Source organism: Solanum lycopersicum, chromosome 8 (assembly GCF_036512215.1).
Source record: "Solanum lycopersicum chromosome 8, SLM_r2.1".
In the NCBI taxonomy this organism is placed as follows: domain Eukaryota; kingdom Viridiplantae; phylum Streptophyta; class Magnoliopsida; order Solanales; family Solanaceae; genus Solanum; species Solanum lycopersicum.
Window position 1 is genome coordinate 60,615,107 of NC_090807.1, and position 22,159 is coordinate 60,637,265.

Below are 22,159 nucleotides of genomic sequence, written 5' to 3' on the forward strand. Positions count from 1 at the left end.
GTGAAACATAAATAAATTTGATTATCAAAATAATAATTATAAATTAGTCATTGAAACAAAAAAAAGTTAAAAAAATGTTTGACGAGGATTAAATTTACTTATATGGAATTATATTTTTTAGAAAAAAATAATAAAAATTTAGATTAATTTTGTAAAAAAAAATTCCGTTAGAGGAAAAGGGTATATGTGAGTCATTTGTTTACAAGTAGGGGTATATATGAGTCACTTTCATAATAAGGGGTATATCAGCTCTTAATGACAAAGCTGAGTGATATATCAGACCCTTTTCCCTTCATATATAACCATTTTTAACTGAATACAGGAGGAACCCTTATTATCCTCTATAACCATTTCATATTGAATGTTGAAGTTCGATCTCACAAAGAGTACTTACTGAAATATTATTTTAATTTCTCTAATTTACTATCGTTTGAAAAATTAAATATTTTGTTCTAGCACGCCTGTTGATAGGCATGACGGAAATATGGATTAGTCGGACTCCAATGTGGGTATCAGATAAAAAGTTTCTCTACTTACTTTAATGAGAACTTTCACATATAGTCACTCAAATAGCCTAATTACTCTCCATAACTATAATTTGATAATTACAATTCGTAGCTACATGTTATAGGGAGGAGAGAGGCGAGCGAGCTTGGGAGAGAGAGGAGAGAGAAGAGAGAGAGGACAAAGAGTGAGAGAGATGTTAATTGGATATGTATACCGTTAGATAATTGTATGTTATACATATGTATTTGTACATATGGCAACAGAGATTGGCAGAGGGAGGAGAGAGGCGGGCGAATTTGGGAGAGGAAGGGGAGAGGCGAGAGAGAGAGGGTAGAAAGTGGAAGAGGTGTGAATTCTATATGTATATCGATTAGATAATTGTATATTATACATATGCATTTGTATATATAGCAAGAGAGATTGAGAGAGGGAGAAGAGAGGCAAGCAAGATTGAGAGAGGAAGGAGAGAGGAGCGAGAGAGGGAAGAGAGTGGGAGAGAGGTGAATCTTATGTGTATATCAACTAGATAATTGTATATTATACATATGTATTTGTATATTCTGATAAATTATACACATACAAACATAGCTAATTATACAAAATCAAAGTCAGCCCGCATAATTAATGTATAATGTTAGTCGTGAGTTATACTTATATTAAACTATAGCTATTATGAGTAATTAAGCAGTATAAATTTGCTTAATCACGTAAATAGCCCTACTTTAGTCCTTTAATTTAAAAAGTTTTTTTTTGGGGGGGGGGGGGGGGGGAGTGGGGGCATTGGTCCAAAACTCGTTCCTAAGCGTGCCACTTTAAAACTATCTTGAGACTCACATGTCAAACTTAGTTTTGTGAGGCTTATAACAAATGAACAATAAAAGTTCAATTCATCTTATACAAATATGAAGATCGAGAGTAACTCTAATAACGAGCCATAGTATTGAATAGTAATACAGAACAATACACACTGAGTAACAAGAAGGCAAAACAATTATACTTCTACGAAAAGGGAAAACTCATGCATCTTTACTATACAAGGAATTGTTTGTTGTTGGAAACTCTGGATATACATTTTCACTCAACTATATCAAAATCTTCTTTCTTTTTTTGTACATCAACAAATTGAAGTCTGTTGGTTGTATATGCTAACTTGCCTATATTCTGTGCTTAAAAGAGACTTTAACCTACTATTTGCAATGAAGGGGAAGCCATAGTAACCTTCTTGGTCACGAACATCATCCACACTTTCAATTACAAGGTTCTTCAGGATCCAGAAAGTTGTGATATTCCAACTGAGTCATTTCTTTGCTGGATGCTGGATCAAACTTGCATCTGAAAAAGCTGCACGACACAAATTGACATGTAAGAAAGTACAGAAGGGATCTTCGCACCTAAATCCATTAGTCAGATATCTTGAGTTTCGATAGCTAAGAAGTTTCTAGTCTACTCAAAACAGAATGATCGTTGTCAATCTGGAAAATATGATTTTCATTGTCAAAATAGATTGAATAAACCTTCAATTTTATCAGTTGTGGTGTCACTATTGATAACCATCTTTTCTATGATTTAAATAGGTTGACCAGATCACATCAGTTATTTCTTCTGTGTGAAATACTTCTATACAAGAAACATGTTTAATTAGTTCTATGAAAGATAAAACAATTAGTAAGAACGGAAATCAAATTCTCAGGTGGCAAATATTGCAAAGATGATTATGTTACAACTTACAAGAAAGACAAAAAACATTGCAAGAGTTAACTAACCTTCCGTCCCAGCCGAGAATTATAAGTGTATTATTTTCGTTGCCAAATGTAACAATGTAATGAGAAACACCAGGCAGTCGGAATTGAGCCACAGACCATTCTGAGCTAAAATACTTGGGAAGAGCTGCAAGAATTAAGCACGAATTCAAGAACCACCTCCGTACTCTCACCTTTAATAGTTCATCACTTAAATCATAGAGAAAAGTAGCAACAGTGTGTGTGCTATTAACTATGAAAAGTACCCAAGGTATATTCTTCAGGCAAAATCACAGAGGTGGAAACAGAAATTATAGACTGTAATTTGTTCAATCACATTGTCCAAAAAAAGCATTTTCCATGACAAAAAAGTACAGCTGAATCAAATAAGGTTAAATCTATTATGGCCAGTTGACAGGAAATCTCCATCAACCATGACAAGTTAATGAACCAGCCGCTTATGACTCATCACGACAAACAAGAAAGCAAGTAATACTATACAAGAATACTCCATAGTGGCAATAGAGGATGCTGTATAAAAAACAGAATTCACTAATCACATGTATTATGGAGTCAACATATAACACTGATTATAAACCACACAACATGGAACGACCCACAGTAAAACTGACTCACTCCGAGAGCTTTATGACTATGTGAAACAGTGCCTTTGTCGCTGGAGACAGCTAGACACTGAGCAGTTGGAGAGAATGACAAACTATATATTTCTGCTCTATCCAAACCCCTTCTTACCTGAATCATACGTGATTTAGCAAAAGACAAACATGTAATGCTGTTAGTTGGAAGTTCAAAGAAATCGTATAGGCAGGCTAAGAAGAAATAGAAAGCCATAAAAAAAGTTCAATCTTACAATCATTATCAATTATGTCCGGCATCATACTATGGATGAGGATGACAAAATGTAGAAATTACTCTTGTAGTTGACATTATGGGAGGAAAACTCATTCAAGATAGAAAAAGAAGTAGTAGCAAACGATGTCTATTAAACTTGTTTTGGGTTCAAGGGAGTAAACTGTAAAAGGGTGAAAAACCATACACATTTCTAGATTTCAAATATTGTATTTTATTTTTGATAATATGTAGTGTTTGACCCAGATATAGAGGGTTGATAATATCAGAATACTGCAAGCTAAATTGGTAAAACGTAATGAGGAAACGTAAAACTGCTCCAGTAAGTTGTTGGCAAAGAACTAAAAAATATAATTTGGATGATCAGCCAGTTGGCATTATGCTGAATCATCGTAAGAACAGAAATGAAGGCTGACAACAGGTAAAGGGAATTTAAAGCGACTGGAGATCTCCACTAAAGCAGCAACATAAAAAATTATAGTCCATATAACAATGTCAATATCGCCTCCATCATTAAGTATTCTTATTTTGGCCCGACAAGGGGAAAAAAATACTATGAGTAACAGAGATGCTGCGATTACTTCACGTTATGTAACAAAAGAGTATGCAAAACATGATCAAACTAAAACAATGACGACACAAATTCCTTACCTTCCTGCAACAATGTACCTTCTAGCGTGTTGAAAATCCGGATTAGTGTACCCTTGGTGCTTGCTGTTGCTAGCAGAATTCCTTCCCTCGTAAGAGCAAAACATACAAGAACTGAATAATGTGCTACAATAAATTTCATGCTTTTTGAAGCACTATGTTTGACCCAAACTTGACCCTTCTGCAGACCAGGGCATACCAATACAAGTTGATCAGCAGTTTGTGAAACCTCACAGAGCCCCTTTGGGTTCGTAGTTGATTCAATATGAAATAACAACTCCAGATTAGAAAAATTGTACACAAAGATCTTATGCTCAAGAACTACCACGAGGCAGTCCTTCCGCACATCAAGCATTGCGCTTTTACCACTACCAAAAGCTTGAGTTGAATATCATCCAGATTTAGAAGGACAGTTATAGGAGATAAGGAATCATGTCTACAAAAACTTAGAGTCATTTCATTAAACACAAAGGTGGTGACTAAAATTTTGAGTCCCAAAATATACATCAACGTTTCCCTCCTCCCTCCATAATGAAGTATGATATTGGTTGAAGAATTAAAATCAAAGATCCAAACATTATCAAAAGTAATTTTAAAGACTTCTATAAACCAGCTAAACAATTAAAGAAAACCCAACAAACCAACCAAACAATGATACTCATATTCAAGGAAGAATGGATCGGCAAGCATATCCTGGAAAACATTATACCAATAAATAATAAATAAGATAACAGTAGAACATACCATTGCTGATATACTAAGGTGGCTCTAACCAGGAAATCGGCAATGTGTAACCTAAGAAACGACCAAACAACATGGCAGATCAATCAGATTCAAGAATCAAAATCTACTTGAATGCATATGTAACTAGTTCCCAGTAAGATAAATTATTAATAGTGAAAACAGAAGAAGCTAGAATCTGAGCATCAAATGTTTCCCATTGTTTTTGAATAAGTTAAACATGCACGCAGTTAATCATCAACGAGTTTGGAGAAAGCAGCAACATAAATATCCGGATTAGAAATAAATCTTACTGACAACATATCAGACTGAAAGTATCTCGGGAAAGAAATAATTCCTTCATGAGTCTTCCATGCTATGCATTTTCTTCCACTCACTTACTCCCTCCCTTATAATTTATTTGTCTTACTTTCCTTTAGCCCGTATACGAAATAAGTTTTTTACGGGGAAGTGTTTGATCAAGCTATTGAGTGTGAATGGTGTCTGCAATTCTGTCCATCTTTCTGCCAAATTGGACCTATTTGCAATGTTAAACCACATAAACAGGCCCTTAAACAGAATAAACCAAAGCAGACAAAAAGTAGGAGTAAAAAAAAAATCAACAGATATGGATAAATAAACAAGATCAGCCAGCTGTTGGGACTGAGTTTGTAACCCATATAGTGAATGATGAGGGATGGAAACAAGTAAAGGGGAAGTCTACCAGCAAACACCTTGTTGGCACCAGTCAAGAGAGAGCCCAAGGTGATTTTAATAATTGCTTTAGTCCACTGCAGGAGACTACTTTCCAGCAGGTATTTCAAGCTGCAATGGACGTACGTGGTAGAAAGGGGGCAGAACAGCAGACACGGAGGGGACAAGACTCTTGATTCACCCTTACCGAAAACTCAATGATAGTAGCCTCCTGGAATGTAAGGGGCTTCAATAAGCAGTTCAAACACAAAGAGTAATAAAGAAGGAGAACATAGTAGTTTTAGCTATAACCGAACATCGAGTCACAAAGCAAAAGGCTCCCGGCATAGCGAAGAAAGTCTTTCCCCAATGGAGCTGTACAGGGCACTTACATGTTAAAGCAAATGAAAGTTGCTATGAAACAGTTGAATCTCTAAACTGGAGCAAAGAATACTTGAATCTAGAAGACATTTGCTAGAGATTCAAGAACAATTGAGAGAGTGCTATCATGATCAGGAGAGGAGATTTCAGAAGCTATGCTTCAGTTCTTTCAATGCGATCACCACTGTCACATTGGTGCCTAAGGTACAATCTCATTTCGACCAATCTCATGTTGTATAAATTGATCTCCAAGGTGCTAACTAAGTGATTACAAGGTCTTATTGACAGGCTGCCTTCGTGCCCGGTAGAGTTATATTACATTTATGTGTAACCTAAGAAATGACCAAACAGCAAACATAAATAACTATTCATAGTGAAAATAGAAAAAAGCTTGAATCAAACATGTTTCCCTTTCTTTATTAATAAGGCCAGTTAAGCATCAACGAGTTTGGAGAAAGCAACAAGATTCAACCTTAATACAAAATAAAGAAAACAAGACCCTTACCACTTAAATCAGTATTTTCAAGCTTAAAATCTTCTGATTCCATGGAACCAAAGGATTATGTTGTGAGATTGGAGAAAATTTATTGATAGGGAAGAGAGGTGAGACACTAAACTATAGCCAAAACCTTTAACTTTATTTTCGTAATTAGTTGGGTAATCAACACGTATATTCACACCTTTTTTAACGTCTATTTTTCACATTTACAGATTTTTTAAAAGAAATTACACAACTGTTGCTATTTTTCTTGTGAGTTGGCCTATGGATTTGGCACTTTAGAGTACCCCAAATTTTATTTTGAAAAATCTTTACGAGGAACTCCATAATGAGTTGGGGAATCACCACGTCGAAAAAGTGGTTCAACCGTTTATTTTTTCACAAGACGATGACCCTCTTCCCATTATATCGAAACCATCTCTTCAAACCTTATTTTACAAAGTCGTCTATTAAGTGCTACTCTGGACTCTTTAAGTTGTAGTCAATAATATCGGTAAGAGTTCTTATTATTGCAGTTAAAATTTTTAGGTCTAGAATTTTGTATGAGTTCTTCATTACTAATTGACTTATCGAAGTGAGAAAAAGTTTGGTGTATCATCTGTAGAATTTTGAACACCTTGGAATGCTAAATAATTATATTACTATATGAAGTGAAACTTGATTCTAATTAGACACATTAACGATACTTATTTTACTATGAAAGTTTCATTTTTAATCTGAAAGTAAAAGTAGGCAACTAAGAAGCTTATAAGTAATTAAAGAACGTTGTATCTTATCGTAAACATTCAATTTCGACCATCCACAAAGTAGATTAATAATCAAGTTTCTTTAATAGCAAACGCTTTGAGATAATTAATTTTATAAAATTCATAAAAAAAATTTCAAGTTATTTTAAAATAGTTTTGCCACTTTTTATGATTTTGAAATAATGTGTATGTTTCTTATATAATTATGTGTATAATTAATCAGTATATTTTATGAATATTAAAAATCCACTTTGAATTTTTTTTGTTAAATTAGTACTATTAGTTAGTTAGTAAATTATATTTTTAAATTAATTAGTTCATACTTTCTCTCTCTATTCCATATTAACTTAAGTTTTGAGGTAGCTTTGAGGTGTTCATTTTTCTGTTATTAATTATAAAAAAAATTAATTATAATAACTAATTTCGATTCTAATTTAAAAGGATAAAATTGAAAGAGTATTTTAAAAGAAGCTTGAAAATTTAAGTTAATTTAAAAAATGAAAAAAAAGACTCAAAACTTGAGTTAATATAGGTGGGGAAGTATTTAATTTCATTAAAAAAATCAAAAACCTTAGGAATTTTATAAATTTGATTATATACGTTAAGAGTCTTCGTTTATTTTGATATTTTTCATTTCAATTTCAAATACAAATAACGGCTCTTTTCATTTCAACACAAATACAATAGTTTGTTCTCTTCTTTCTTCACTATCATACATACTCTTCCACAGTAGCAATGAAGATGGGTTCGATTTTACTTCTTCTTCGATCAAACAAAACCACTTTTTTGTGGGTGTTGCAGCAAGAAAATGGCGAAATGATGGTGGCGAGGATAAAATTGGCAAATGAGTAGAGATATTCCTATGCTTCTTGAATCAATTTTCGTATGCCACTGCTAGATTTCAGGTACTTTTTCCCATTTTCGTCTGATTTAGGTTGGGGTTTTAGTTAATTTGATTGAATAATTTACTTTTTCCCATTTTCATCTGATTTAGGGTTGGGGGTTTAATTGATTTGATTGAATAATTTACTTTTTCCCATTTTCATTTGACTTAGGATCAGGGCTTTAGTTGATTGATCGAATAATTTATATATAACCTCGAAATTAACTTGTAGGAATGGGGGATTTGGTATATCAGACATGGGTAATAGTTCACTGTCCTGTTACTTCTTAGAATTAGCAATGAAGCATACAATATAGTTTTGGTGAAACCATTCTTCTTGTATATTGATGAATTCTAGTAATTCAATTGAGATGAAACAAACAACATCAATTCAATCACTAAAGTGATGCTTTAGTGAATACTTCCAAGACCATAAACACTCGTACATATGCCTTGTGGCCAAATTGAATTACATTTCTGTATTGTTTTTGAATAACATCTGGGAATGGAATGGATCCTAAGAATATTGGAGTAGGAAAGGTAGTATATGTAACAGGGGAATCTGGTTTCATAGCTTCATGGATGGTCAAGTTGTTGCTATTGTTCGCAATCTCATTCACTGCTCTTCCGCTCCTGTTTGTGTTTGTTTTGAATTTCTGTTGAACTAATATTTTGTGTATCACCACGAGTTTGGATCCTATACAACCTTGTTTAATTATTTCTGATCTCTAGGTTGACTACAAGATTATTTTGAAACGAGCTTAGTAATACAAGACTCATGAATGGATCGGCAAGCATATCCTGGAAAACATTATACCAATAAATAATAAATAAGATAACAGTAGAACATACCATTGCTGATATACTAAGGTGGCTCTAACCAGGAAATCGGCAATGTGTAACCTAAGAAACGACCAAACAACATGGAAGATCAATCAGATTGAAGAATCAAAATCTACTTGAATGCATATATGACTAGTTTCCAGTAAGATAAATTATTAATAGTGAAAACAGAAGAAGCTAGAATCTGAGCATCAAATGTTAAACATGTTTTTGAATAAGGCAGTCAAGAGTTAAACATGCACGCAGTTAATCATCAACGAGTTTGGAGAAAGCAGCAACATAAATATCCAGATAGAAAAAAATCTTACTGACAACATATCAGACTAAAAGTATCACGGCAAAGAAATAATTCCTTCATGAGTCTTCCATGCTATGCATTTTCTTCCACTCACTTACTCCCTCCCTTATAATTTATTTGTCTTACTTTCCTTTATGCCCGTATACGAAATAAATTTTTTACGGGGAAGTGTTTGATCAAGCTATTGAGTGTGAATGGTGTCTGCAATACTGTCATCTTGCTGCCAAATTGGACATATTTGCAATGTTAAACCACATAAACAGGCCCTTAAACAGAATAAACCAAAGCAGACAAAAAGTACGAGTAAGAAAAATCAACAAATATGGATAAATAAACAAGATCAGCCAGCTGTTGGGACTGAAGCAAGACCAGAGGTTGTAACCCATATAGTGAATGATGAGGGAAGTCTACCATTTAACACATTGTTGGCACCAGTCAAGAAAGAGCCCAAGGTGATTTTAATAATTGCTTTAGTCCACTGCAGGAGACTAATTTCCAGCAGGTATTTGAAGCTGCAATGGACGTGGTAGAATGGGGGCAGAATAGCAGACACGGAGGGGACAAGACTCCTGATTCACCCTTACCGAAAACTCAATGATAGTAGCCTCCTGGAATGTAAGGGGCTTCAATAAGCAGTTCAAACACAAAGAGCTGCCTTGAGTAATAAAGAAGGAGAACATAGTAGTTTTAGCTATAACCGAACATCGAGTCACAAAGCAAAAGGCTTCTGCATAGCGAAGAAAGTCTTTCCCCAATGGAGCTGGTATGGGAACTATGGATCAAATGAAAAAGGTCACTGGTGCACTGTTCTATTCATCAAAGAAACGGGGATATAAGTTTAATGTTCACTGCAGTCTATGGACTTCATACCATCAAGGATAGGATTGACATGTGCAACTGCTTGAAGGAATGGAACCCACCAATCAACAACCATGGTTGATAATGGGTGATTTCAACGCTGTTCTAAATCTAGACGATAGGTTGGGGAGCCAAATTCAGGATGCTGAGGTGAAGGAGGGAACTTACTGACTAATACTGGATTGTCCGTGCTTAAGACTGTTGGAAGGTTATATACCTGGACAAATTCTCATGTTCACGGCAGAATTGACAGGGCCGTTGTGAACCTTTCTTGGATGACTCTATGGCCACATCTGCAAGTTGATGCAAAAGACCCACACTTCATTGATCATGTCCTTTTGTGTCACAATTGAAGAGATAAAAGGGAAGCACGCCAGACCCTTCAGGTTTCTTAATCACCTGAGTCACCACAAAGACTTTATGGACATTGCGCTAAGTGCCTGTACAGGGCACTTACATGGTGAAGGTATGGAACAAGTTAAAGCAAATGAAAGTTGCTATGAAACAGTTAAATAACAAGGACTTCTCTAAAGTGGAGCAAAGAATACTTGAATCTAGAAGACATTTGCTGGAGATTCAAGAACAATTGAGAGATTGCTATCATGGTCAGGAGAGGAGATTTCAGAAGCTATGCTCAGTTCTTTCAAACCTCATGGATGTACAATGCGATCAACCGCACCACTGTCACATTGGTGCCTAAGGTACAATCTCATTTCGACCAATCTCATGTTGTATAAATTGATCTCCAAGGTGCTAACTAAGTGATTACAAGGTGTGATTGACAGCTTCCTTGATACAGGACAGGCTTCCTTCGTGCCCGGTAGAGTTATATTACATTTATTTGTAACCTAAGAAATGACCAAACAGCAAAGATAAATAACTATTCATAGTGAAAATAGAAAAAGCTAGAATCTGACCATCAAATGTTAAACATGTTTCCCTTTCTTTATTAATAAGGCCAGTTAAACATGCACATAGTAGTTAAGCATCAACGAGTTTGGAGAAAGCAACAAGATTCAAGCTTAATACAAAATAAAGAAAAGGAAACCCTTACCACTTAAATCAGTATTTTCAAGCTTAAAATCCTTTGATTCCATGGAACCAAAGGATTATGTTGTGAGATTGGAGAAAAGTATTGTCTGTATTGTTTTTGAATAACATCTGGGAATGGAATGGATCCTAAGAATAGGAAAGGTAGTATATGTAACAGGGGAATCTGGTTTCATAGCTTCATGGATGGTCAAGTTGTTGCTATTGTTCGCAATCTCATTCACTGCTCTTCCGCTGCTGTTTGTGTTTGTTTTGAATTCCTGTTGAACTAATATTTTGTGTATCACCATGAGTTTGGATCCTATACAACCTTGTTTAGTTATTTCTGATCTCCAGGTTGACTACAAGATCATTTTGAAACTAGCTTAGTAATACAAGACTCATGAATTGTTTCATCAATTTTAAATTATATAGTATGGAAATATCTAGAATTTAAGACATACTCGCCAAGGTGGGAAAGGGGAGGACAGAACATGTAGCTCAGGGGGACTGGGGCTTGCTGTACAAATCCCGATGCCGGACCCGAGCCTCGCACCACAAGGTGCAGTCCCTCGCGCTGAGTGCACTACATGGCGGTGTTTTTTATGTTTGTGCCTTGTACTTATTTGGATCATTTTACAAGTTTCTGATTTTGGGCTTATTGCATCGCCTCAAAAAGTAAGCAGCATCTGATTGTTAGATGGATTAGATGGTATATATATTTTTGTTTGTTTCTTTGTTAAATAGAACTTCTATATCCATTTGCTTAAATCTTTAACTGGGAGTTACTTAAATCTTTAACAGGGAGTAGAGCTTCGTAATATCCTATGTGCTTTGACCTCTATCCATTTGATTAAGGTGTTTTTTTTAGGGAGACAAGAAAACACGAGTTTGAGAAATAAAATACATCCACGAGGGAATCAACAACAATTCAGATTGTGTTACTGCTCTTGTTTTGCCAGGATGTAGGTTAATGGTTAAAATATAAAGCTTGGAAGCTATCGTCAAAATTTCAAAGAAAATGGTGTTATTGGAGAGAATTTGGAGGGGATGTCCTGTTTCTTTTAATTTGTTATCTATTGTCAATGTTTCATTATTTCATTTGAGTTTTAGTTTGCTCAAAATAGGATGATTAATCTAGAAACTATTTATGCTCATTTTTAAGTGTGTTCAATGTTACATGTATCACTTTCTCTTAAGTGATTTTATTTCTACTACTGTATAATTCATGATCATGGTTTAGTTCTATCTTGAAATACCATATTCTTGTTCTAAATCAGTCCATTTTGGTCAAGCACTTTGTTTACCCTTTGAATTTTTTTAAAAAAATTGAATGAGTATGTTAGTATTGTTCACTGCCTAAGTGATTCCATCATAGTGTCATAATTATGCTTTTCATTTGGCTTCCATCTTGTGTTTATGATTTTTCTATGTCATCTTTTTCATCTAATTTGAGTAAAAAATCTGATGTTTTGAACCGAATACATTACAAGTCACCTTTAAACTCTCACCAGGTGCTATGTATTTAAATCTCGATGGAGCTCACTCAAGCTTGTAACTTTTCTTTCACTGATTTTGCTCAATTTTGCATCTCTAGAAATTTCATCAGCCTTGAATTAGATTTGAGTAATGAGAAAGCATTTCCTGTCTAGCTAACTTATTAGCATACATTTGCATTCACAATGTGCCATATTTAGCTCTCCTTATGTGGTTAGTGTTTGGGCATTGCAGTAGTCTTTTTTTTTGGCTTCCATGGTGTTAACATGCATATATACATCTGCAGGTGTTTCATATGTTGAAATGGCTCCATAAAAGATTATAAGAACCTATGATGTCAATTTAACATTTGCAATCTCATAAGAATTCCTCTATGTTGATATTCCAAAAGATAGCTTGCGTCATCATCTAGCAACTTTGTTTATGTTCCCTCATTCTGACACAAGTTTTGCAGGTTACTGATTTTCTAAGCTTGTCTGCTTTTTTCCCCTTTTAACAGATTTATATAAACTTGAATGCTACCTTTTGCATATAACATCGTATACAAGCATTGTTAGGCCAATATTTTTTAGTCGATAATATTAACTAATAAATCTATTGAATATAAAAGAAAAAAATCGCTAATCCCTTTCCTTTGTTACATTCTTTGTTTGAGTCAAACTTCTCTCTCTCTCTCTCTCTCTCTCTCTCTCTCTCTCTCTCTCTCTCTCAATAGTTGGATTGTATTTAGTTATTTTTGTTTTGGTTAATTCTAACTTTGAATACTTAGATTAATTTAATTAAATGAAAAACTCCAGGCTCTGAATAGTTTAGTGAAATTTTATGGTATATGAATTTTGTTTTGAAGAACTTTTTTTAAGGGCGAGGCGGGGGACCACAAGGCACAGTGCCTCGAGGTCCCAGGGAGGGGGGGGGGGGTCTTGGGACAAGGCGCCTCGAGGTCCCGAAGGGGGGGAGGTAGGTTAGGGGGTAGGGTAGGTGGGATAAGTAGGTGGTGGTAGGATAAAAGGGTGGTAGGGTAGGCAAGATAATGGGTAGGGTAGGTAGAAGAATAAAGGGGGTAGGTAAGAAGGATAAGGGGTTACGTAGGTAGGATAATAGAGGGTAGGATAGGTAAGGTAGAGGGTAGGTAGGTTAGGTAAGGTAAATGGTTTAGGTAGGTAAGTAAGGTAGGGTAGGAACAAAGCTAGGTAGAGGGATAAGGTACGGGTATGTAGAGGGGTAGGTAGGGGGATATGGTAGGTCGCGTAGTGTCTATGTAGGGTAGGTAAGGGGTAGAAATAGGAGGGGGGTTCTCGGGGCGTGCGCCCAGAGGACTCCGGGGGGGGGGGGGGGTTCTCGGGGCGTGCGCCCAGAGGACTCCGGTGGGGGGGGGGGGGGGGTTCTCGGGGCGTGCGCCCAGAGGACTCCGGTGGGGGGGGGGGTTCTCGGGGCGTGCGCCCAGAGGACTCCGGTGGGGGGGGGGGGGGGGTTTCTCGGGGCGTGCGCCCTGAGGACTCCGGTGGGGGGGGGGGGTTTTCTCGGGGCGTGCGCCCTGAGGACTCCGGTGGGGGGGGGGGTTCTCGGGGCGTGCGCCCTGAGGACTCCGGTGGGGGGGGTTCTCGGGGCGTGCGCCCTGAGGACTCCGGTGGGGGGGGGGGTTCTCGGGGCGTGCGCCCTGAGGACTCCGGGGGGGGGGGGGGTTCTCGGGGCGTCACCCTGAGGACTCCGGGGGGGGGGGGGGGGGGGGTTCTCGGGGCGTCGCCCTGAGGACTCCGAGGGGGGGGGTTCTCGGGGCGTCGCCCTGAGGACTCCGAGGGGGGGGTTCTCGGGGCGTCGCCCTGAGGACTCCGAGGGGGGGGGGGTTCTCGGGGCGTCGCCCTGAGGACTCCGAGGGGGGGGGTTCTCGGGGCGTCGCCCTGAGGACTCCGAGGGGGGGGGTTCTCGGGGCGTCGCCCTGAGGACTCCGGAGGGGGGGTGGGGGTTCTCGGGGCGTGCGCCCTGAGGACTCCGGAGGGGGGGTGGGGGTTCTCGGGGCGTGCGCCCTGAGGACTCCAGGGGGGGGGGTTCTCGGGGCGTCGCCCTGAGGACTCCGAGGGGGGGGTTCTCGGGGCGTCGCCCTGAGGACTCCGGAGGGGGGGTGGGGGTTCTCGGGGCGTGCGCCCTGAGGACTCCAGGGGGGGGTGGGGGTTCTCGGGGCGTGCGCCCTGAGGACTCCAGGGGGGGGGGGGGGGGGGTGGGGGTTCTCGGGGCGTGCGCCCTGAGGACTCCAGGGGGGGGGGGTTCTCGGGGCGTGCGCCCTGAGGACTCCAGGGGGGGGGGGGGGGGTTCTCGGGGCGTGCGCCCTGAGGACTCCAGGGGGGGGGGGGGGGGGGTTCTCGGGGCGTGCGCCCTGAGGACTCCAGGGGGGGGGGGGTTCTCGGGGCGTGCGCCCTGAGGACTCCAGGGGGGGGGGGGGGGGTTCTCGGGGCGTGCGCCCTGAGGACTCCAGGGGGGGGGGGGGGGGGGGGGGGGGGGGGTTCTCGGGGCGTGCGCCCTGAGATATCCAGCAACAAGAAGAAGGAAAAGGATTGAATAGAGGAACTCCCGAGCATTTGGCAATCTCAGATGTGTCGATATCAATGGTGACTCATTATTTCGATGAATCATTTCTTCGAACACCTATAAAAGAAATTCTCATTTATCTTATAAGTTTCATATATATGTGTATTTGTGGTAGTTCTTAGCGAGTATAGGATGTCTCAAATTGATGAATCGAAACAAATATTTAAATGTGTTTACTGCTAACATTACATTTCTCTTCCTCAATTTGTAATCACTCCTTCAAAATATAACACTAAGTAACCTTGAGAATGAGTGATCTTAAAGTTTTAATCAGAATCTTATCCCACAACAATCAGAAGTTCCATTTATGAGATAAAATTTATTAAACTTCTTGGAGCAAACGGTATCAAAAGTTCAAGGTCATTCATGTAAATCACACAAAAATGTTAACATTTTCAAAAGTCCAGCAATGTTGTTCAACAGAGGAAGCAAAAAAAAGAAGAGAATTAGAATAGGAATTAATCTCTTATAATTAACTGGCTGTGTGCCACCAAAACTATATTATTCACCAAAACCAAAGCACTTATTACTTAATAAATAATATTTTTTTATTACCAGTAATTCCAACACTGCCTTCACTTTCTAAAGCTTCTGAGATGCGGAACTGATCAATAACCTTATAAGTATCTAATTGATCTTCTTAAGGCAGTTAACATATGTGTAACTTGAGAAAGAAACAAATAGCTTGCGAAACCTGAAAAAGGCAAACAAAAAGATAGTCATAAAACATGTAAGGTGTGCTGGCTCTTACAGATCGGACTTTTTTTATACGTAACCATCTTAAGCAAGATAATATAGCAAAGGTACTACATACCAAACCCACTGGCTCTTGTGCTGAGCCATTGCAGCTAAGCTCCTTCTGGGATGTTCATTTAGCAAACAATGCCTTACTCCGCTTAAATGGAACTTAGCAGATAGAAGGGACAGCCATATGTCAACTGGTCCACTGTACTTGCGCAATATGCTAGTGCTAATCTGAAAATGATGAATCACAGCCTCCAGTCAAAAACTTAAACCGTAAAATTGTGATATATTGGCAAAGATAACAACCATAGTCATAGGAATGCAAAACCGGTTAACATTTGAATTCTGCAAGCTATGATACTCCCAAGAAAAATATGAGCATATAAGGGACGACATAGTCAGTAAAATTTGTACAGTCGATTCCGACATGCTTGGAATTGAGACACAGACGTAGTTCTTGTATGACATTCCCAAGAAACTAAAATAAAAATCTACAAGTAGAATCAAAGGTAACGAGACAAGGGAAGAACTCACAAGCTCCCAGGCATCAACTTCTTTATGTGAAGTATCTTGCAACAGTTTTCTGCAAATTGAATAACCATTTCTATTGTTAAAGTAGTAATTGTATCAACAGCATGAACAGTTGAAAGACATAAAATAGAGGTTTGCGTTAAGGAAATTTAATTTAAAACTAAAGCTATTAATTCTAAGCCTTACATATTACACTACCAAAGATTTTAGAAGACTAGTGGAAGAATATGCTACAACAACAATTACACCATAATCCCAAACCCAAGTTGGAATTGGCTATATGAGTCCTCACTAACCATGTCACTCCATTTAAGCTAATCTTAGGCTGGTATTATACAACAACTAAAAAAGAAAAAGAAGTACTAGGACCTAAAGTAAACATACAAATGTGGCTATCATAATGGGAGAATTATGGTGAAGTTAGTGAGTTATGTCATGAAGAAGATTTAGTTTGAAGGCTTACATCTACAAAGGAGTGTCCAACTCATCAAATTTCCGCGTTGTACAAAATGCACAACATGTTATCGGCATGTCAGTCAATTATAATTTCAACAAAGAAAAGTAAAGAATCCCTTATAATGATTCCTGTTCAAAAAACTTAATCAAGTAAAAGAGAGATATCAAACTAAAAAGAAATAGGAACACTATGAAACTTTGCTAGTATTAAATACCAGTGTCTATACTAATTAAATCTGTTTATAAGATCTGAAAGAGCGCATCGCCACACCCAAATAATACCAGAATATAGTGACTAATTTCATATGCAAAGTACTATCAATGGCTACCAGAATATGATAAATAACCTACCGTACACCTTGATGAACGTCTTGATGGTTACAGTGACCTGAGACTCCATAATTATCAAAAGTTATGACCTGGAAAACAAATGTCCATGAGATGATAAGGTAATAAGATTTTTCTCTGCTCACAAATAACTCTAAGGCAACATTTTGGATAAAAACACAAAGGAAAAACAGAAATTATTCAGATTGTAATATTCTGTGTTAGAATATAATACTACACTTGTTACAGTATTTGAAAGTCTCGAGTATTTGACAATTTTCTAAACGCAAAATCTATTGTCTACAACATGAAGTATGAAATAGGCAACCGCTGTCTTATTTTCTAAATTTGGAACTTCATGGGGTTGCCCCAATCTATCTTCATGAAATTTCGGCTTTCCTACTGAAAGTCTATCCTATATAATACCAAATATCAAAGAGGCATAAATACAACGGTCTATAACATTAAAATTTTACACATGTTTCAAAGGTACTTCTTATATTTGGTAGACACCACCAGGTAAGGAATGGAATATGTAAACCATTCTATGGGTTCTCAGCTTAAATTCCAGATGGTAGGCATCAATGAAGTCGTAATAATGGATTCTTCTGTATAAGTTCCAATTAAGCAGGGGGTAAATCAAATCAAATTGATTCATCGCATCTGAAATAGGAATGATGAAAAATATTTTCTTTATATGCAACTAAAATGAACAAACAAACTAAGGGATATAACTTCAGATCAAGATTTTAATCTAGCTAAGTAGAAAAGCCACCTATTTGGTGTCAACAGGAGGAAGCTTGAATAAGCTATCAAAGAAGCACAAGCTACTCAAGATTATGCGAAAGACCATCTTAGTTTAACAAGATAGTTAACTAAAATCACTTACCAAATCAATTGCAGAATTGACAATTTCCTTCTTGATAATCTTTGACAATAACTTAGAGTTCCATGATTTGCCAAAACCATCCTAGTCAGAACTAGGTGTTAGAACTTTGCTTAAACATTAAGAACATAGAGATATACCATTCTGATACAGCAAGAATACCTGTAGATCTGGATGGTCAAGGACTTTCACTTGCTTTTGTGGAACCTAGATGAGTAAATTATTAGAGAACAGAAAGATCAATGACTCATTCATATCTGACTTGCTACTCCAACAATTTACATAAAATTCCGTTATAGTAATTCGCAGAAATAGAGGAATGCAGGATCACATGAAGCCAACATAAAGATCATAGATCTAGCATAAATGTTCACAACCTTAAGTACAATCGAAGCTAAATAAAGTTCTTCTTTTCTGACATTGCCCATACCATCTGCATTACCTATATTTCAGTACAATGCAACAAAGCAGAAAAAAATACTGAAAGTTAGCATCGGTAATACTCTTGGTTATCTAGGATATCGATTTGCTAAAGAACAGTTCTAGTGATTTGCATTCTAATCATTTTAACATTCTTCACTTGAAAAGAACTGCAATAGTTCAAATTAAGAAAGCGAATCTCAGGTTTAACAACACTTATTGAATCGGATCATAGTTTTAAGAAAAATCGATTGCTAAAGTATTTCAACCGCTTCAAAAATCAACTTTTCATTTTAAGTTTTACTTTTTGCGTCTTGAGACATATACCTAGCAATCAAAATACACATGCCACTCAAAATCAGTCAAAAACAATTTTTTTTTAATTCAGCAATCGCAACAAAAATTGAAACATTTCTAAAAGTGTTACCTGTTGACATGCATAATATGTGCAAATTACATCCTCTCGAAGATAAATAATTAAGGGTTGGAGTAAAGAACCTACAGTATAGAGTAAAAAGCATCATAAGTCACTAACATCGTAATAGTAATGCTTTCTACAGCAAGTAGATACAATATTGGTTACTTAATAATAAGATTGTAAACATTGGAAGGTCATTGTATCATATGTGGGAACTGACATCGAGAGTTACGATCCTTGTTACCAACTACATTTTTAACACAATTTGCAAGAAAAGATATCCAGGAAAGGATCTTCTATCAGAACAAGCCTAAAGTAAATCTGATAAAATTTAGAAAAAGAAAGGTATAGCCTTTTATTAGGTCATAGAATTCAAGTATCATATGTATCAGGACATCATATGCTTAACATAACACATCAAACAAAAGGTTTGCAATCATAATTTATATTAAGACAAATCATATTTCAGTTCTTTATAACCTATTTAACAAAGGGCTCATAATTGAATCTTACACTTTAGCCCACCAAATTTCTAGTCCACCCTGTTTTATGGACTTTATTGTTCTTTGAATGTGTGTTCAACTATGAGTACGACTAATAAAATTTTGTATCAATCGAGCAACTTTATATTAGTGTATAACTAGCGATACATAGGTCTCCCATACTCATGATCAAAATTAACGTATAGTTTCAAGTGTCTTAGCCTGCAACTCCCTCTCTAGCAATTCAAAAGTTTGCATTGCTCAGAAAATTTATCACAGGAACAAATAACAACTCAAAGTTAATATGTTCAACCTTACATAGACTCATCATCAGGATGGGCAACAACCAATAAGACATTTCTGTTGTGAAATACTCCACCTGAAACATAAAAAGAATATACATATTAAGAAGAGAAGCAATTAGCTGTGGAAGAAACACTATAGGATAAGATGTATGCATGCATGTTTTTAGATTCTAAGAGAATAATTCATAACAACACCGAGGCAGCCAGTAAATACAAAAGAAAACAAGAATTGACATTTTGTAGAGAAGTCACCTTTACCATCATTTAGAACTGCAGCTTGTGAGGCAGAGAGAGATTCATGGAGAATTTTAAAGAGTGAAGCCACCCACAGCACAACCAATGTAATGACGATTACTGGCCACTCCATTTAATCTTTTTGCTAGCAGAACTACAGATAGCACAGAATTCTATCTGCATGAAAATGTAAACCCATTACGGGCAAGTGAGACCGGTAGTAAAGATCAAACATCAATAATTCAAGGAGATAAAGGATACTAGCAACAATAAACAGTACCTCTACATTACAATCATTTTTTGTCAATACTTGTCAAAAGAGAGTAGGATGGAATGGTTTTTTGGTATGTGATCTTAATAGAGGAATATCACCTCTTCTATGAAATAACATAAAAAAGAAATAACAGTTTATAAGAGAATTTTACCCCTTAATTTTAATCAAGCCATAACTATTACATTTCGAAAGATAAAAAGAACAATTACCAATATTCTTTTTGGAACAAGGATGTTGGATCTAGTACACAGAAATTGGAACTGATTTAATCTTATTGTGCAGTTTATAAACCCTGCAAACATGTTAAGCTTATTTACATCAGTATGTAACGGATTCAAAGACACCTTTTTTAATTGAAAAAGCTAACATAAACTCATTCATGTTGTGCATCTTGATTCAGATTTGCATCTATGTTCCACTTTCTTTTTCCCACACATAATTTGCTCTTTTCAAGTGTTCAGTTTTGACTTGCATAATTAAGTTTGATTTATTTTATCTCCGGCAAATGCTAAAAGATGTTTAGGTTTCATCTTCTTGTGTATTAACCTTGTTTATTACAATATGCATTGGAACTGTTTGGAAATACCGTGCGAGTTTGAGGAGTCTGTAGTTAAATTTTGGTATATGAATGTATTGCTGTAAAAATCTGTATTCATTTTCTTTGGTTTTGCTTTTCTTGTTCGTTTTTCTGTGCAGGATTTGAAGACGCGAGACATGCATCACCTGCCTTTTACACGAACCTGCCAATGACATAGTCTACACAAGGGCGGAGCTAGGTAGGAGCAAGGAGTGTCATCCGAACCCCTTCCACCAAAAATTACATTGTAGATACAGGGTTAAAAAAATATTTTTGATTTATATAATATAAGATGTTGAATCCCTTAGCTTCTTCATATTTTTGAACCTCCTAATGAAATTCTGGTTCAGCCACAGAGTCTACTAATAGTTTACGTTAATTAGGTCGATTATGTATAACTTTTGTTCTATTACTTCAATTTCTGATTTGTGGATAGACTAACCTATAACTAAATTGAAACCAATCCATCTTTTTCAATGCAAATTCCCTTTTATTATAACATTATTAGGGTTTGAGAATCTTCATGTATTTAATATACGTAACAGAGATTCAAAAGTGTAGATTATTAGGCGTATGAGAAGAATGGCAAGTGTGTAATTAACTGTAAAGAAGACGAAAATGGAGTGATTAGCTTACCTGAAGAAACATGGATCCGCCATGGAGCTAGAGAGAAGAAGACGGGAACATCAAAGAGAAAATAACTTTATTATCTTATTTATCTATTTTTAACGAATTATGACAAAATTATTATTTTAATTCGAAACTAATTTTATTAAATTTCAGAAATACATCTAAACTAAATTCTATTACCTCTGAGTTTTTTTGTTTTCTTTTTAATTTTATGCACTTTTTTTATTTATGTGACACTCATATAAGATTTTTTGTAATTTTATGCACCCTTTTAGCTTACATCACATTCAAATATTTTTACGCGTCTCAATTGTGTAAAGTTACAAAGTGTGTCACGTAAGACAAAAAATATAAAAAATTACAAAAATATAAGTTCAGATAATAATAAAATATCTCTAAAATTTCAATCACCATCTGTGAGTACTTGTACATTGTCTCTTTTAACTAACTTTGTAAAATAATACTATCCAATGGCTTATTTTGAGAAATATGTTTTTGAAAATAGCTTTTCAAAGCAGTGATTTTTGAAAGAAATACTTTATATTCGACAAATTCATCTATGAAGTGTGTTTTAGTTTTTTAAAATAATATTTTATCTGGCCAATAGTTCAAATTACAAAAACGATATTTATTATAGAATTACTAGTATTCAGATATATAAATGATTTTAACTATTTTGAAAGAGTTCAGGTAAGAGTTCATTTATTTAATTTAAATTTAGACATTTAATAAAATACAAGATTGGAGCTAAAAAGGTAAGAAAAGTTATCAAAAATTTTAAAAGAGATATCAATTTTTTTTTAACCAATAGGGCAAAATTACTTCTGACGGAGCGATTTTCTTCTGATAAAATTGATACTATATATTTTTTGACTGTTTTAAAAAATAAATAAATTAAACAAAGATTTCCTTTTCTTATCTTTGCTGCAAGCCAGCAATAGAGGCTGCCAGCTTTGTTTGCCTCTTTGTTAAATTTTTTCTTACAATACAGCGATAAGGGGAAAAAAAAATTTGGACGAAATCACTTTTACAACAGTGATATTTGTGTTTTTTAAAAAAAAAATAATGTACCCATTTAAAA

General features: G+C 36.4%; 2 protein-coding genes and 1 long non-coding RNA gene across 9 annotated transcripts; 1 reads left to right on the forward strand and 2 right to left on the reverse strand.

Annotated features, from left to right (window-relative positions):
• Window positions 1–1,423: 1,423 nt before the first annotated feature.
• Window positions 1,424–9,302, reverse strand: LOC101254414 (autophagy-related protein 18a-like). Of its 3 annotated transcripts, XR_742958.4 has the most exons (6): window positions 8,838–9,302; window positions 8,539–8,589; window positions 4,509–4,559; window positions 3,768–3,848; window positions 2,271–2,394; window positions 1,424–1,848 (listed from the first exon to the last, which is right to left on the reverse strand). XR_742958.4 is itself a non-coding variant. In XM_026032351.2 (5 exons), the coding sequence occupies exons 3-5, from the start codon at window positions 4,117–4,119 to the stop codon at window positions 1,755–1,757; spliced, it is 570 nt and encodes a 189-aa protein (XP_025888136.1). In that variant the 5' UTR covers window positions 4,120–4,559; window positions 8,539–8,589; window positions 8,838–9,302; the 3' UTR covers window positions 1,424–1,754. The 3 variants fall into 3 exon arrangements, 2 of the variants coding, with proteins under 2 accessions (XP_025888136.1, XP_069144285.1); XM_026032351.2 differs by having other exon boundaries at window positions 3,768–4,559; XM_069288184.1 differs by lacking the exons at window positions 8,539–8,589; window positions 8,838–9,302 and adding an exon at window positions 4,799–7,380 and having other exon boundaries at window positions 3,768–4,559.
• On the forward strand, window positions 7,567–11,913 carry LOC138337797 (uncharacterized). Of its 2 annotated transcripts, none has more exons than XR_011211244.1 (2): window positions 7,567–7,708; window positions 9,302–11,913. It is a non-coding gene; the product is annotated as an uncharacterized lncRNA (long non-coding RNA). The 2 variants fall into 2 exon arrangements; XR_011211245.1 differs by having other exon boundaries at window positions 7,571–7,708; window positions 9,312–11,913.
• Window positions 11,914–15,163: 3,250 nt separating this feature from the next.
• LOC101246849 (probable N-acetylglucosaminyl-phosphatidylinositol de-N-acetylase) lies at window positions 15,164–21,233 on the reverse strand. 4 transcript variants are annotated; one of them, XM_010327360.4, is made up of 12 exons: window positions 21,085–21,187; window positions 20,081–20,163; window positions 19,622–19,774; window positions 19,377–19,437; window positions 18,586–18,656; window positions 18,116–18,180; window positions 17,901–17,945; window positions 17,742–17,822; window positions 16,877–16,944; window positions 16,073–16,121; window positions 15,609–15,769; window positions 15,164–15,488 (listed from the first exon to the last, which is right to left on the reverse strand). In XM_010327360.4, the coding sequence occupies exons 3-12, from the start codon at window positions 19,728–19,730 to the stop codon at window positions 15,422–15,424; spliced, it is 777 nt and encodes a 258-aa protein (XP_010325662.1). In that variant the 5' UTR covers window positions 19,731–19,774; window positions 20,081–20,163; window positions 21,085–21,187; the 3' UTR covers window positions 15,164–15,421. The 4 variants fall into 4 exon arrangements, with proteins under 4 accessions (XP_010325662.1, XP_004246073.1, XP_069144284.1 ...); XM_004246025.5 differs by having other exon boundaries at window positions 19,616–19,774; XM_069288183.1 differs by lacking the exon at window positions 20,081–20,163 and having other exon boundaries at window positions 21,085–21,233.
• Between the last annotated feature and the right edge of the window lie 926 nt (window positions 21,234–22,159).